The 16,080-nt window shown below is 44.3% G+C and overlaps 1 protein-coding gene across 9 annotated transcripts in view; it reads right to left on the bottom strand.

The window, feature by feature from the left end:
- The window catches only part of MAGI2 (membrane associated guanylate kinase, WW and PDZ domain containing 2), a 3,248,720-nt gene extending 3,233,713 nt beyond the window's left edge, over nt 1–15,007 (bottom strand). For 5 of the 9 annotated variants that reach the window (XM_069628029.1, XM_069628031.1, XM_069628030.1 and 2 more), the window contains exon 1: nt 14,452–15,005. In XM_069628029.1, coding sequence (XP_069484130.1) covers nt 14,452–14,749 — 298 coding nt within the window. In that variant the 5' untranslated portion in view covers nt 14,750–15,005. Of the gene's footprint in view, nt 1–14,451 lie in introns of all 9 variants that reach the window. The other 4 variants (XM_069628034.1, XM_069628038.1, XM_069628036.1 and 1 more) reach the window with 2 other exon arrangements.
- Nucleotides 15,008–16,080: the final 1,073 nt, after the last annotated feature.

Raw genomic sequence — 16,080 nt, 5'->3', positions numbered from 1 at the left:
AGAGAAATTGAAAATGGTGTCAGACAGAACTTGAACATCTCGTATATGAGATGTCTGCATGGGGGAAGTTGGGGCAAGTCAACAGGTTGTGTCATTGAAGAAATGTGGTTGTATGATAACTAAAGGGGAAGGAAGTTTGAAGTTACAGAGATATTCCTGGCAGGAGAGTAAACCAGGATATCAAGAAGTTGTCCTTGTGCAGCTGAAAGGTATTCCTGGCAGGAGAATAAACCAGGATGTCAAAGGATTGAGTAGAAAGCTGTAGTAAAAGACATTTTGTTTTTGCCATTATGCAGCAGTGGTCCAATGGAAGAAAAATGTGAATATTGCAATTCTGAAAGAAAGAGGCATTTCAGTTTTGAAATTCTGAAAGCAGTGGTCTAATGGAAAATACATTGTGGTTTTGCCATTGTGAAAGTAGCGGGTTAATGAAAGCGACATTTGAGCTTTGCAGTTCTGAAAGAAAGAGACCTTTGAGTTTTTGCAATTCTGAAAGCACTGCTCTACAAAAGAGACTTTTAGTTTTGCCATCTCGGGAAAGGTGTTCCACAAAACAACCTTTGATTTGCCATCCTGAGTTAGGTGTTCTACGAGAGAGGCATTTAGTTGTGCCATCTTAAGCAAAATGTTCTGAGGAAGAGATATAAGCTATTGTTATCCTGACAACGACACTGTATGGACAAGATATTCTTGCTTTGCCAAACCAAGGAAGACATCATCTTATAAATGTGAAAAGAGACCTGTTCTCATTTGGATAACACATTGTTGGACCTATGTAGATCTAAGAGACATCCTGAATTGGTTCGGGGAAATGGAGACAACTCCTGAACTTAAGGATTGCCTTGTTGAACTCATTTATTTGAAATTTCACACCCCTTATTTGACACATTGGAACCAGAGAGATGTGTCCTGCACCTTTTTTGTATATGTGAGTGTGAGGGTCAGACATTGTTTGGACACAAGGTCAGCTTGCTTTAGTTATAGTTCTGTAGGTGGGGCCTTTCTAATTGGTGTAGGTACAGATAGGCTTTTATTCCACCTCTCATTTCTTTATTAAATATGGAGAATGTTGGGAAACCTGCAACATTGTGTCCGTCTCTCATTTATGACCCCTCACAATGACCACAGAGAGTGGTAAATTTCACAGAGAATGGTACATAAACTCAGCATTTACAAGGATCTCACAAAAACTACAAATCAAGTATTTCTTCACACTACAGTTAAATCTAAATAAATCGGTATGATGCATAAAGACTATATAAAAAAAGTTCAACAAATGTTTCTCCAGCAAACAGAGTTGCAATGTCCGCTCAGACCACAAATGCTTAGGGTCTAAACCAAATTCTTAGGGTGCTTTGGTTCAAGATCATTTCGGATTTGATTCAAACAGTACAGCTGAAGAGCTCCGCACAGTATAGGTTACCCCTGCCTTTATCGGTATGAGCAAGTGTACAGAAGTCTCAATGCGCTTGTCTCTAATCTTCAAAAGAAAACTTTGGTCATAAAGCATTGTCGATATTTATTGTATCTTAAGTGCAACAAGAGGTCATTGTCAGCCTTTACCAACTCTTGCCTACGCACTAACGGCAACACGTGTTTCGACCATTCTGGTCTTCATCAAGGCACACTTCTGACAATATCTCAAAGTTCTTGAGAGTAACCTAAATACTAAATTTCTAAAACATAAATCATCAACACCTGACTGACTTTGTCAGTTGCCCAAAATCCCTAAACCTAACATATAGTGGTATCAATGATATCTATAGATTCACTGGATCCGAGCTAGTATGATGTATTCCAAAAGCAAATCTGATGTTCACATCATATTGGATATTCACCCTCTGATTCAGTTAAATCTGCTGATAAATAGCGTAATTTCATGAGTTGGTTCAGTCTTGAAGTTCTCATCTAGAATAAGTTGACCTCAGTCCTACTGGTAACATCTGAAGGGTCCTTTCTCATTCCAAGCACCCCGCCTTAGTCCGGCGTCCGCAAATAATAGTCGCTCAGACCATAACACATTCATTCAGAAATATTTGATAAAAAATATAGATCTACATGATGCAAATACATAAATCCTGCCAAGGTGATTCATGCCGCGTGTGCTTTCTGAAGATTATGCGGTTGAATTGTAATCAAACCTATGCAGCCTCAAGAAGGCAGCCATAATACGGAAAACACATAGGTGGAGATTTGTTTATTTGACAGACATCCTGATACATTTGAGGCTGAAATATTAGCAATGCCCTGAAGAAGGTGTGCAGTGGAATGGGTTTCAGAAACAGTACACAGTAATTGCAGTGCACCGGAGGAGGGAACTCTGCAAGGCAAAGGATCCTGGGGAAACTTTGCATCTATTTTTTCACTTACATGGGAACTATTAAGACCAATCAAAACATAGAGCCCACCCCCTCCGCCCTCACATTCTCCATGACATGCCAGACTGATGCAAGCCTCTGACCAATAATTCATCAGCCAATAATTTCCGCACTCCTTTAATTTCATTTTCAAAACAGGTACCAAATATGTTTTTCAAGTTCAGTTGGACTTTTCAGTGGGAGATTACACATTTAGTTGGGTTTCTGGTCATTATTTATAATTGCTTTACGTGTTGCGAGTCATCCTTAACTCTTCATCAGGCGATCAATACCTACATACATTTTACTAAGGCTGAACAGTCCACAAAAAGCACAAATGTATACTGTCCAAATGTTCTTTATTGTATTGGAGAACAAGCGTTTTGAACTGCACTTAATTATAGATATAAAAATTGATCTCAGAAGTCGAAATATACTCAGAGCAAAAGTCAACAGAAACCCTCTGAAGTTTGAGAACATTATTAGGTACGGCTGAGCTATATTATTGCATACACAAATGATTAAGGGTAGAGGGTTTGACAGATTCACCTGTGCGCTATATTATCAAACTATGAGCTCATGGCCTGCCGCGTTCAACCTTCCACAGAGCCCACCCAAACAAGGCTCTGATTTAGTGAAATGATCCAATTGTGTTGGAAGTATGGTGACTCGCGCACTGCCAGAACAGATGTTGATGAGAGAATTCAAAACAGATACTGTGATAACCAATAGACTTATGTCAATTTAAAAAAAGAATTTAATTGGATTCTGAACAGCTGACACATGTTTTGACCACACTGGTCGTCCTCAAGGTATGGATGTGTGCCATCACGTGGGTATAGTAGCAGGCAAAAATAGTCGGGATATGATGTCACAGTCCAAGAATTCATCAAATAACTAGCACATCTAATGGCGTGAAACACCTGTGTACGAGCGCAGTATAAATAAATCATCATATATCATATCACAGTATCTGTTTTGAATTCTCTCATCAACATCTGTTCTGGCAGTGCGCGAGTCACCATACTTGCAACATTATTGCATACATCAACCTAATTGTATTTTTTATTTTTTGTCTTAGTTCATGGAACTTTCCACATGTATAATTCAAATAAAACAATAAAAAGATAAACATTCATCAAAATCAGAACAATTAAGATTCCATCCTATAAACGTGTATCTTTTGGTATATTATACTTTGTGTGTTTCATCCATTGATGTACATTATCTATCTGCCTAGTTGATAGCTTTTGTGCCTTGGTGGATCTGTACATACCTGCAGGAAATGTATAGGGCACAAAGGACCCGCTGCACTCTGCATGCAACACACATGCATATTCAAGATGCCCCTCTGCAAGCCCAAGGCTTGGAACATTCCAAAATGGCTGTCTGCAGATGCTATCTAGTGTCGCATTAAAGCAGAATTAAATAAAGGGCCAGCACTCGCTAAAGGTAAAGATGAAATGTAGTGTTTTGATTCTTGCATGCATTGTGTTCAGTTACAATGCATCGCTTTTAGATATCATACACAGCATTTATGTGTTAAGTGCACTCACCACAACATTGTAACAGAAAAGAAGTACTTTGCTGATAGGACGCGTCAGCAAAGTGGTTACCCAACTACTAGGACTGTCTCAGCGCAAAGGCTCTAAAAAGCAGAATGTTTGAAAAACCAAACTTGCATGGTGTAAAAGTGATAAGATGCTAAAGAGGTTATGTCTTTAAAGGTACACTGGACTCTGGGTGCTTTGAAACATAGAAGCAGGCCATACTCACACAGAAGGATACAAGAGAGGAGTGCCTGCCTAACGGGAAGCCAAATCCATTAGCCAAGAGAAGTAGGAAACAAAAATATCACAAGAAACTGGCAAATAATGCAGATGCATGTGAGAAATGAAAGAGATACTTAACATTCAATATTGGCATAGTTCACTGCATGTTAAATTCAATATTACTCTAATTGAGTTTGTATCAGTGACACCTCAAGGTATGATTAAAAGTTCAAATAATAAACACATCCTGCCGAATGTTCAAGAGTAACAAGAGAGAACCGAAACATGTTGATCATGAAGGAAATGCAGACCAAATCCCAATCTCAAGCCAACAGACATCTTATGTATGGTACGTCCATTGAGAAGATGCACAGAAACGTTAAATGAAGGTCTGAATGAGAGAGCACTTTGATACAGTGGCAAAACACAAGCACAGCAGAGAGAGATTACAGAGACACTGATTCTCCAAGCGTTATAAGAAGCACTGCTTTCACCACATGTAGAGATACATAGGATCCAAACCATTCCTGCAGCATCTTATGGTGCATATATTTGGGACCCTCCCAACGTAAGACCTCTGGAGATCTCCGAGACCGTAAGATGAACAATTCCTTTGTGTTTTTATAAGTGCCCCCAATATTCCAACTTGTCTGGACCTGGCTAGTTTTGGCATTGTCTTCACATTTAAATGTTCGCCTTTGGCCTATTGGATTAGTCTCTGGAGAGTTCCTGAACTTACCGTTTAGAGAGAAGCACTGATCTGCTCGGGGGCAACCATGGCCATTGCTTGGTTGAAATGTGTTAAAGGTATGCCCTATAAAATAGGTATGTTGGCTGCTTGGATTACCCCTTAATTAAGAACAAAATACACAAACTGTATTTGACTGCTTTTTGACACATCCTCCCTTTGAGTGGCCCCTCTCGATGTCAAGACTTGAATCTGACCATTACTTGGACACGACCGAGCCGCCAAATGCAAGTAAACTATATATCAAATTTCAGACGGGAATTCTACCTCTGCCCCATATGAAATCTCATCGGCACCTCCGGAATAGCCCCATCTGTCCATACTCTGGGGATACTGAAGAAGGTAGGACCCATTTCTTTAATTTTGCATCGTAGAGCAAGGGCGCATTGGCGTAACCCTTTACTGCGCAACCAGGCCATGCTCTCAGTAAGGGAAGCTGTGACTGTATGTCATTCTACAACATTGGGTTTGATTATTGAGTTTTTTTTAGTAGTGCTTGGCCAGCCAGGAAACCAGTTTCATTTAATTTTTTTAATGTAACATATTTATTGATTTTTCTTTATACAAGACATATAGCTCTTTTCAACATAAAACATATTAATATGAATTCACAACTCTCAACTTCCCCTCAGTTTCCCCCTTTACCCCCCTCAGTATTCCCTTCACTCTACCTCCATGGTCATAATCCACTTCTCCCTTGTCCAAATGTGTGTATGGATTTATAGACCCCCCACCCCCCGCCTTGGACTTTGTTTTCCCTCCTTAATCCTGTGAATTTTATTTTGCCTTCACTACCCCCCTCAAATCTGTCCTATCCACTTCCCCCATATTTTGTCATGTTTCATCAGGCAATCGCTAGATCTATACACCCTTTCTTCCAATGCACAGCAATGATCCATTCCTTTCCGCCTCGTTGCCACATCCGGGTCCTCCTCCCTACCCTATTTTGTCACGATATCTCTTTTAGCGACAATCAGTTCCGTTGAGACCAGCTTCTTTACGCTTGTCGTAATCTCAACATCATCCAAAATGTTTAGTAGCCCATCTTCGTGCACCAATTATTCCCAACCCTATTGACAGAATTCTTGTCAAGTAGGTTTGTATCGTCGGATCTAGGTGATTTGGTAGAGTTTTTTTCATCTAATTTGAATTGGGCTGGTTTTTTTTCTTGTATTCAATTGTGCCGCAAATATGTGCGGGGGAGCCCCCCGCAGCCCCTCCCCAACTATCCCATATATTTATTATCAAGATTACCCCCGCCCCACTTATATTTACGGCCAAATTCAGCCCAAAAATTTGACGAATTCAAATTCAACGAATTTTACTGCGACCAATAAACCAGTAAATACGCTGATTCATGGAACAGTGCAAAGTGTCTTTTTGCTGTGCAAATTCAATTTGCACGGCAAAAGACACCTTGCACTGTTACACGAATATGGGTGTCTGTCGGCAAAAGGACACTTTGCACTGTTCCATGAATCAGGGTGTTTGTTGGCAGTGCAAAGTCACTTTGCACCATGCAAAAAAGTCCATGAATCAGGCCCTATGAGGGATGCTCTTTTGGTTACTTAGCGGGGTGTCTGCTTTGGAAGTAAAAACCAGCGGTGTTCACAGTTTAGGAAACACATTTTCTTTCCTGTGCGGTTGTTACTCTTTCTTTGTAGTGCTTGTGACGGCAGATTGATAAAGACATCAAATTAATACTTAAGAAATCACCCCAGCGTTTTGGGGGAGCGGGGGGGTACACTGCTGCTAACAGCTCACCAGTCCTGGCCTAAGAGAGGCGCATGCAAAGCAAGGGCTTCAGGACGGGCTCAGGGCCTTTACCGGTCCTATAAAGGCCTCAAAAAGGGGTTGATCGATTTGTGTACCCAGGGCTCATGATGGGATGTGAATAGTTTTAAAGCATTTTTCATACAGGCGATGGGCTCTATGGAATAGTGCGTGTAGTGCGCATGTCCAATCTAATGTAAAAATGTTAAAAAAATCAAGATGGCAACTCCCAGGGGAAATAGAAAATGGACTGTGTCCCTTTTCTAGTTTATCGTGGCGAAGAAAGCAAGGCAGAGCAGGTGGCTGGGAGGAAGCGGCCCTGGGAGGAGCAGGGAAGTCGGTTGGGTTGCAAGATGGAGAAATGAGCGGCGGGTGCTGGATAAAAAAAAAAGGGACCCCCCTAGGGAGGCAATCAGGTGGCCAGGAAAATACAGGTAGTCATTGGTCGATTCCACCCACTTTACCATGCACCTGATTGGCTGATCACTTTCCCCCTGGTTGGAATTCTAAAAAAAAATGCATAGACTATGTTAGAGATTCAATGCAACTTTGGAAAACATACCTGCAAGCAGCGGACTATGATATGATAGGTTATTTATAATGCACTTAATACGCAGAGGTTACTAAGTGCGGATCCAGGAATCGAACCTGTGGTGCATTTGTGTTGTCTTGCTTACAAGGCGAGCACGTTACCCCTGAGCTATCCTCCCGAGACAAAGGATCTTACTACAAATATATATGAACCATTCTTTGAAACCAGGGAGGTGTTTGCATTGTGCACATTAATTTGCCTCAACCTGCTCTTGCCATGTTTCTTTACACCAGTGGTTTGCAACGTATGTCCCTCTATATGTTTTGGACTCAGACTCCCATAATATCTTACCATTGAGCATGCTGGCTAAGGTTGATGGGATTTGTAGTCCAAAACGTGTGGCGAGCCAAAGGTTGCAGACTTCTGGTGTAGAATGTGCTGAGCACTACCCCGGCAAAAGGGACATGTCGCACAGGTATAGTGAACCTGTAACTCTGCAGATGTTTTGAACTAAAACTCCCATCAGCCCTACTCCAGTATTGTCAACAGCGAGGGACAATGGAGGTCATAGGCCAAAACATCTGCTGAGTCGCAAAATGAGATTGGTCTGTTTCAAACAATCAAAAACATAAGTGGACGATTGGAAGCATGTGCAAGGATCTCAGTGCCAGTTTAACTGATACTAGAATAGTGATACCCATTCTAAAGCGTGTTGGTTAGATGCTGTTACTGGGATTTCAGTCATGTTAAATGTTAACTATTTCATTGATTAAGGCAGAATGCTTAAACAGTTGAAATGTGTACAGTTCTTTCAAAGGCCATTCTGTCAACCATAACCTGAGCCTTTGCATTCTGAGTGTGTGTGTGCGTGTTTGTGTGTGTGTTAGCAATTAACTTCTGATTGTTTGTGTGTGTGATTTGAGTCATTACCTTTGATTGTTTGTGTGTGTGTGTGTGTATGAAAGAGAGAGAGAGAGATACTACCTTGTGATTGTTTATGTGTGTGTTAACTAGAGTTGCAGTCGCGGTTCTGCAGTTATGGTCAAAATGGTGTTTTCTTAGGAAGAGGCCATTTTGAGCTACTTATAACTTTGGTACCGTTCAACGGATCCATGCAAAATTTGGCAACAATAATATAAATGCCCTGCTGAATTTATCTATTTTTTTAAAATAGTTACATTCCTTCTTGTGGTGGGGGGACAAAGTAATAGGCGGGGTCCCAAAAGTTGCATTCCCAGTCACACCTTAGATGTAGTGTTATTTTGAGCAGGGCCTGGCTGTAGGGGCATACTTACCTAGAACAGGACTTGCAGTCACGCCCTGACTTCAGTACCCTAACCACAGCACCTGGAGGTGCAGCACCTTAGGCCAAGACTCAGTACAGTGCAGTGCCACTGGGAGTGACCTGTGGACATTTAACCTGGGCACAGTGCCTCTGCGTAAGGAAACCACAGTGCATGCCCGTCTCGTGGGGTCACAGCATCTAAAGAACGGCCTTCTTCCATGCTCTGGGTGAAGTAGCCCTTCTTTACAATGCCCCTAGCTAAAGTTTGCCTATCCACAGTGCCCTAAAGGCATCGCCCACAGCCTGGCCATAGTGGAGCAAAGCCGCCGCAATGCCTCCTCCTGCCATGGCCACATAGCATGATGTGTAGCCACGCTATGCATTCAATGCACCCAGGGCATGGCCTGTGGTGGTCTTGCTGGACAAACTGGCTAGGACCACGGAGCCAGTGATGCATGGCCTGCAGTTATGCCCCGTGGTTTCTGCACCCAGGCCTTGTGGTTTGTGTCCACTGCTTTCAGGGGAGAAGTAAACATGTCTATTAGGCCAACAACCTTGTGTCAGTGGGTCCTTCCCACAGTCAATTCTGGTCTTTGTTTTCCTTTGGTGAGAATGTAATTCACGCCACTGTGAAATGAGATGGTCCATGCTGGTACGAGGTAACGCACTGGAGGCATAGAAAATCTCCACCACCCCCCACTCCCAAACACATGTTTCCCTGAAGGGGGTTCACAGACAGAAGCCTGACTCAGCACCAGTTCTATTGCAGGCTTTCGGTTTAAAGGTTGAGTCTGTGGCTTTTCGCACCCTAACTATTGATATATATGGACATTGTTTCCATCACCTTTATTTATTTATTAAACTCCTTCACATGTACTCACCAAATATAAAAAGAAAGAAAGAAAATCAAGTTGGCAGAATCTCTTTCCCGTAATAAAGGTTTTGTACGAATACACACAATGTAAAGGTTCAGGGTTGTCCAATTCCGGTCCTCAAGGGCTGGAATCCTGACGGGTTTTCAGGATATCCCTCAATAATATTCATGAGGAAAAATGTGCATACATTTAGAATCATTGTATGCAATTTTGTATCGTGAATATTAATGAGGGGTAACCTGAAAACCTGGCATGGATCCAGCCCTCAAGGCCTGGAGTTGGACAACCTTGTTAGACGAGTACAATGATTGATGGTTAGGTAGGGGATGGGACTAGATGGGAGAGAGGGATGGGATTGATGGTAATTAAGAATTCACATGAATGTGAAATTCAAACTTTAACGTGTGGAATTTCTCACCATGATTTATTTTTGTACTAAGGTTTTTATCACAAGACGTTCTACCATACACGTACAATGCAAAAGAATACACTTATTTGCAAACCTAAATATGCGACTAACACATAGGACCCGACTTGTGAATGGTTAGCTGTCAATCATGGCAGCACAGCATTGCAATTTGAACTCAAGTGGTGCTGGATGCTAGTCGAATGTCCACCAGCAAATGTGGAGCCTGGGGTTACCTCTGCCCACACCGGGGGCTGGAGCGAAGGGCCTGCTAATTAAAACAGGCTGCCATGTATATGCCTGGCAGCCACGTGGTCAACTGTAGCGCCTTCCAGAGGGCACACACTGTGCGCTGATTATTATTTCACATTTAGTCCAATAATGTGTGAGAATGTACAGTGCTCAAAACACCCTGTGCACTGTATAAGCTTTGGCGTGGGAGGCTAAAGAGGAATAGCCAGTGGTCAGGTCACCCCTCTCTGATTTTGGATTTGAACTGAACTTGGTCGGGCCGGGTGCGTGGGCAGGCAGTAATTAGTGTACACATATGAAAGGCCCTCTTTTTTAGAAGCAGGAATGTATTATTGTGTGTGCAGGCACCCTGCCTTGAAAGCCCTTCCTCCCTCCAATGGCACAAATGCATGTTCCTGACACATGGCCAACAGCACAAATACATGTTCCTGGCACAAGGCCAACAGCATAAATGCATGTTCCTGGCACAACGCCAAAGCACAAGTTGCACACATAAGAGTACCTGTTACAATGCATTCAACAATTTCAAACATTTTTCAATGTGTTTGCACAAATTGCACATGTAAGTTGGTAAAACGTTGTCAATTGGACCATTCGATGTATTTATTTATTTTTTGTTCAATGCGCTTAATTATTAATTGTGGGTTTCATTGACTATTTTTGATGATCTAAAATGTCCATCTATTATTGTCATAGAATTGCATTCTGAATTGTAAAAAATAAAATGGCCAGTTGTCAGAAAGGTACTAATATAATACAAGGTATTTTATAGATGTGACAAGTTAATGGGATCCATAAATGTTACATTCTGTTCATTGGTGAACATTTTGGTTTTCAGCTTTTATTGTATCTATATGTATAAAATGCTTAGGTATGTCCATACACAGCTGATGCAATTTATCAGTGTTAGGTTGCCCACTGCTGTCCAAATAGCAAAGTGCACCTCTGTCTGCCCTTCCACATCAACAACAGCTATAATTTACTTAACAGAATGAGCGCAGTTCTACGGGGTCACCTTCACCTTCCACTATCGCAAACATTTGGAATAATTTCAAGTTACTTCTTTCCACCCCCACTTCTCTTCACACAGGGCACAGCAGTTGCAGTGTCAATGAACCGTTAATTATTGGCTCAACGTTCCAGTCTCTAAAGAGATAAATGCTGTAGGACGAACGCCTCCTCACAACCTAAACCTGAAAGTAGGTGCTGTAATTATACTATTATGTAATCCTATGCCATCATGGGTATTCTGCAATGGAACATGGTTGACAATTACGCATCTAGAAAGACATATCATAGAGGTCTGTGTAATTGAGGGATTAAACTTAGATAATTTTCTCATACCGTGCATACCTCTCATTCCACCTGATACAAATGTGCCTTTCAAATTAAAAAGAAGACAGTTTCCTATAGGTTTAGCCTTTTAAATGACCATTAATAAGTCACAGAGACCTACGCCTCCTTCCTGGAAGCGATCAGTGGTAATTCTGATATTTAAGAAGGGTGACAGAAGTGGCCATATGAATTAACAACCGATATTGACCTTTCAGATATGCGAGAATGGCGTATGTTACGCCGGTAACAGCTAGTATATTTATATAGCTTTAAGCATGTTGTCTTCTTTGATGGCATGTGTGCACATATTTGTAGGTTCTCTCTGCTAACCCTGGCCTTTGCCCAGTTGTGAAGCAGAGCTGTTCCTGTCCAGTTTTACTTGCAAAGAATTCCCTATTCTCACAAAATCTGGGGAAACAGGCATCTCCGCTGTCTTTGTATATGCAGGACTGTGCAGTGTCTCTCGCTTTCCACTTCTCCTAGTTCACGTTGCTGACTGATTAGGACCTCCCTCTGCTTTCTGTTTCAGCTCGGTCGGCCAGTCCCTTATTTCCAGATTGTCGACACTCAGTCTGTATTCAGTGAGTGATCGCATGTGCTTTTGTTTTTTTACAAAAATAAGGTCATCTGGAAGGTTCAAGTTTTGCCCCATCGACCTGTAGCATTCTAGCTTGTTGTGCTGTCTTGGTTTTGCTCTCCAATACACAGCATATTGCTTCTTTAGGGCCTGTTCTAAGTCTTTGGCTAGTTTCCCATCCTGCCTTTGGTTTCCTATTCTACCAAATTCTGGGGCGCTGCTGCTCGACGAGCGCAATTCTGTGATATACTGTTAATGTTAAAGGATATTTATACTGTGCACTATCACCACCGGAGTGTTCCCCTGGCGGATATGAAAAAGAGGGGGTCAGTTGGGGTACGTTGGTAGGACCAAGTTTGGAGAAAGAGCAAGAGAGCTGCGAAGCGCTGTTGGCAGCCTCAACTCGGTCAACACTGCTCGCCGAGCTTTTTGGTGTGGTATCTGGTTGGTGTCCGTCGTGTGCTGTTGTGTAAGGCCATGTGTGGCTTGCTTGTTGCTGCAGTGTAGTGAAGTGCGCGCGGCGTATGGCTGTGTTTAGTCAGAGTCCGAGAGGTGTACGCATTTGATGTAGGGATTGCTAAAGTAAAGGTCCCACTTCTTGGCACCCACCAGTGGGTCTTCCTCCCGGTACAAACTGGCCCATCGATAAATTACAAACATTTCCAGCCGAGCAATGCTTTCGAAGGGCTGGTAAGGCTGGGACAGAGTCAGCCCCCTATCAGGCGAGTCTGAACTATGAAGTGGGAGAGAGCCGGTCAGGCTTGGACTGGCCTTTAGGGCAATGCCCGAAGAGCAGGACCAACATAATAGTGTGGGTTTGATGTTTGGCCAAGTGTGCCAGTGTGATGAGTTACTTCACTGTGTAGATAGCAGTTTTTACCAGTTATGTTGAACACATTTTCTTTAAAATGCACAATTTGAAAACATTTTACCAGAAGTTTCTCCCTTGGGTGCTGCTCATACAGACTGCCACAAAATGAAGAAATTGCCATTTGCGACTGTTGCCCACTTTTTTATGGGTGCCGTGCCCAAGCCAACGTTATGACCCAGTCAGAGCCCGGATCCGGGTTTTCCTGGAAACTGGCCTGTCAAGAGATGTCTGCATTGTCCTGCAGGCCAGTCTGAGAAACACCATAACTTGCAAATCTCTGCCATTCCTTGGCACCCTTCTCCTGCGCAGTCAGAACGCGCGCGCTACGCAACAGTCACAAGTCGAAAGTCACGAAAAGTCGGTTCTGTTTGCAGCGTGCAGTCTACAGGAAAACACTCAAATAAAACAGCGGAACGTCATGACACACCTTTAACTCAGTGAGACAATTGTATTCTGACGAACATTCCAAAAATGGCAGTAGATAAACGTTAATTTGCACGTGCTGGTTATAAAACTATAGCGCTTTGAGCGTGACACTTTTGGAGTAAAGCGCTTTCTCAATAAATAAGCAGCTGCACACTGGTGTTTAAAACGACCCCGGTGAAGCCCAACAACATTTGCTACAAGCACACTTGGTAGTCAGGGGGGGTCAAAGGTTGCTTTAACATGTATTTTTTTTGTTCCTTTCAAGAATAATAACACTTTTAAAACTCACCAAAAAGTCAGCGCTCAGAAGCCCAGGTGGCTAGGCACTAGGCTATAAAAGCAGTAGAAACAAAAACGACGAGCTCCCCATCAGTAGTACTGGGGTTGGCCTGTACACTGTTCTAAAGTTTGCACTCTCCCTCTAGGCAATAGTTCAAGAACCTGGTACCAAGCGGGAGAGTGCAAACTTTATTTCAAGAGCGCTCGCGTGCCACCTGCACGTGTACACTGGTGCCATCGCCCGGGTGGGAACGAGCAGGTAAGTTCTCTGGCCCATGCCCTCCTAGCTGCTGGCATGCGCAACCTCGCGTTGTTCCGGGGAGCAGACACAACAGCATCACGAGTCCAACAATTAGACGCACCCACGAGCACAGCTGCTGTTTCCCAAACTCTCCCAAAACTTGGGTTCAGCTCGGGCACAGACCGAACCCCCGCTTACTGCGCGTCCGAGTGGAGCAGCGTGCCCCGCGCGCGACCTCTGCAAACATTAAAAGATGCGTGCCTTTAAATATATGTTAGCAAGCCTTTGACATGTTTTCACCTCCCAACTGGAGCTTTCTTTGAAGGCGTAGCGGGGCGGCCGGCCCAGTGTCACCCTGTACATTCCAAAAATAGTTTCAACCCCATTTCAGTATTAAAAAAAAAAGAGAGAGACTGCCTGTCAAGCATTAACCCTTTCCCTACAAAAGCCAAGTTGCCGGTACAGCGCCACGAAGCCGATTGATGCGCCGTCAGTGCGCTAGCTTTCAAGTTCTCCACCACGCAGTTTGAGCCTAGTCCACCTGCCCAGCCATGCTCCCCCACAACCCGCCCTCGCCAACACTGGAGCCAACTCCCCGAAACAAAGTTACTCTAACACATCTGGCACTGCAGCAGAACAGCATGCAGAGGCAATGCGCGGCCACACGCAGCATCCCCCCGCCTGGCAGAGGGGGGACGGGGGGTGGGGGCATGCAACCTTACCTTGCTTGACACACTTCAGCCTGACGGGGTCCTTGCAGTGCCGGATGACAGCCAGCACGTCCCGGGTGGTGAGCCCCGCCACGGGGGTCTCGTTGGCCTCCAGCAGCAGCTCCTCCGGCAGCAACTTGCCGCTCTGATATGCCACCTTGCCCGCTTTCACCACCCCCAGGTGGGGGAACTGCCCGTTCTCGGCGCCCCCCTTAATTTCAAAGCCCAGCTCCCCTTCGGAGTTCCTGTCAATGGCACACTCGTGCACTTTGTTGGTCCAGTGCCGTTTCTTTTTCATGCTTTTGGACATGGCGTGGAGGTGCGTGCGTGCACGCGCGTGTGGCGGGTGCTGGCTATTGGGAGATGCCCTTGTGGATGGCAGAGCGTGCAGCCAGGGAGTGGGGAGAAACGCGAGAGTGCCGCTGCTTCTCGCCTCTTGGAATGTGCAGTGCTTGCCGGGCTGTGTGGTATTGTGTCCGCTTGTGCGATGGTGCGTGTGGTGTTAGCTGACATCCACTGCAGTTGCAGCTGTAACGGTGTGTGTCTACGTAGGTGGGTGGGTGGGTGGGTGTGTGTGTGTACTAGTTGAATAGTAACTGGCAGCGGGCAGGGGAGGAGGGAGAGGGATGGAAATGAAGAGGAGAGGGGGAGTGGCACTGGCTGCGGGCTCTTAATTCCTGACCCGGTAGTGCAGCGCGAAAGAGAGGCTGCTTGTGCGCGCCTGGCAACGGAGGGGACGGCAGCAGCGGCGGTGGCGGGCGGGTTGGCAGGGCTCAGGGATGCAAGGATGGGAAACACATTGCGAGCCGCAGGCTGCAGTCGGCCTCCGCCTGGAGAAGGTGCTGGGCCGGCCGCCTCGGCGGATCGGCTCCTTCCCTCCGCTCCTGAAGAAGAGGCCGGGGGAGTGAAACACGCAGCCTACCCCCCCCCCCCCCGCTCTCCATTAATCTCCGCGCACACCTAATTACTGTCGTCTGTCGGCGTGCTGGCTTTTTTTATTTTAAAACATGTGACTAAGTGTACTAAAGGGCAGGGGGAGAAAAGAGCTGGCACCCTTTAATACAGTCTGTTTTTTTTGTTTTTTTAAACCATGTGTTCAGGAATGCTACTTATTTTGGTTGCACGCCTCCAGGCTTGCATAAGAGGCATATGTTAATAAACCCAGAGCAAAGGCAGCGTTATGCATTAATAACATACAATGGCCCTTGGTCTCAGGAATTAGGCACATCCGGGTAAGTACTGTGTTTATTGTGAAAAATGGGCTAGAAGAGTTCTGGGCCTACAGGGACGGTTCTGAATGGTTTTTACTGAGGTTTTTGTACATACTGAACCTTTATTTGAAATTACTGGGTCTTGCTATAGTTTTTGCTTTTCCCAGGCACCTTGCCACTTCAGGCCCCACAGTTATTATAATTGTTTTTTAATAATGCAAAGAGGTTTCTAAGTTCGGACGCCAGATTCGAACCTGTGTTGCTCTACGTTGTCTTGCCTCTATCATAATTGGTTATTTATAACGGTTTAATACCCATAGGTTTCTAAGGGCAGACTCAGGATTCGAACCTGTGTTGATCTAAATTGTCTTTATTCCAAAACGAGCGCTTTGCCACTGAGCTATACTACCCACATAAGAAAGAAAATGGG

This window comes from Ambystoma mexicanum, chromosome 12 (genome assembly GCF_040938575.1).
Source record: "Ambystoma mexicanum isolate Mex_15411 chromosome 12, UKY_AmexF1_1, whole genome shotgun sequence".
NCBI classification, from domain to species: domain Eukaryota; kingdom Metazoa; phylum Chordata; class Amphibia; order Caudata; family Ambystomatidae; genus Ambystoma; species Ambystoma mexicanum.
Note: the sequence above shows the minus strand (reverse complement) of the source record. Positions and strands in the feature narration are given on the sequence as shown.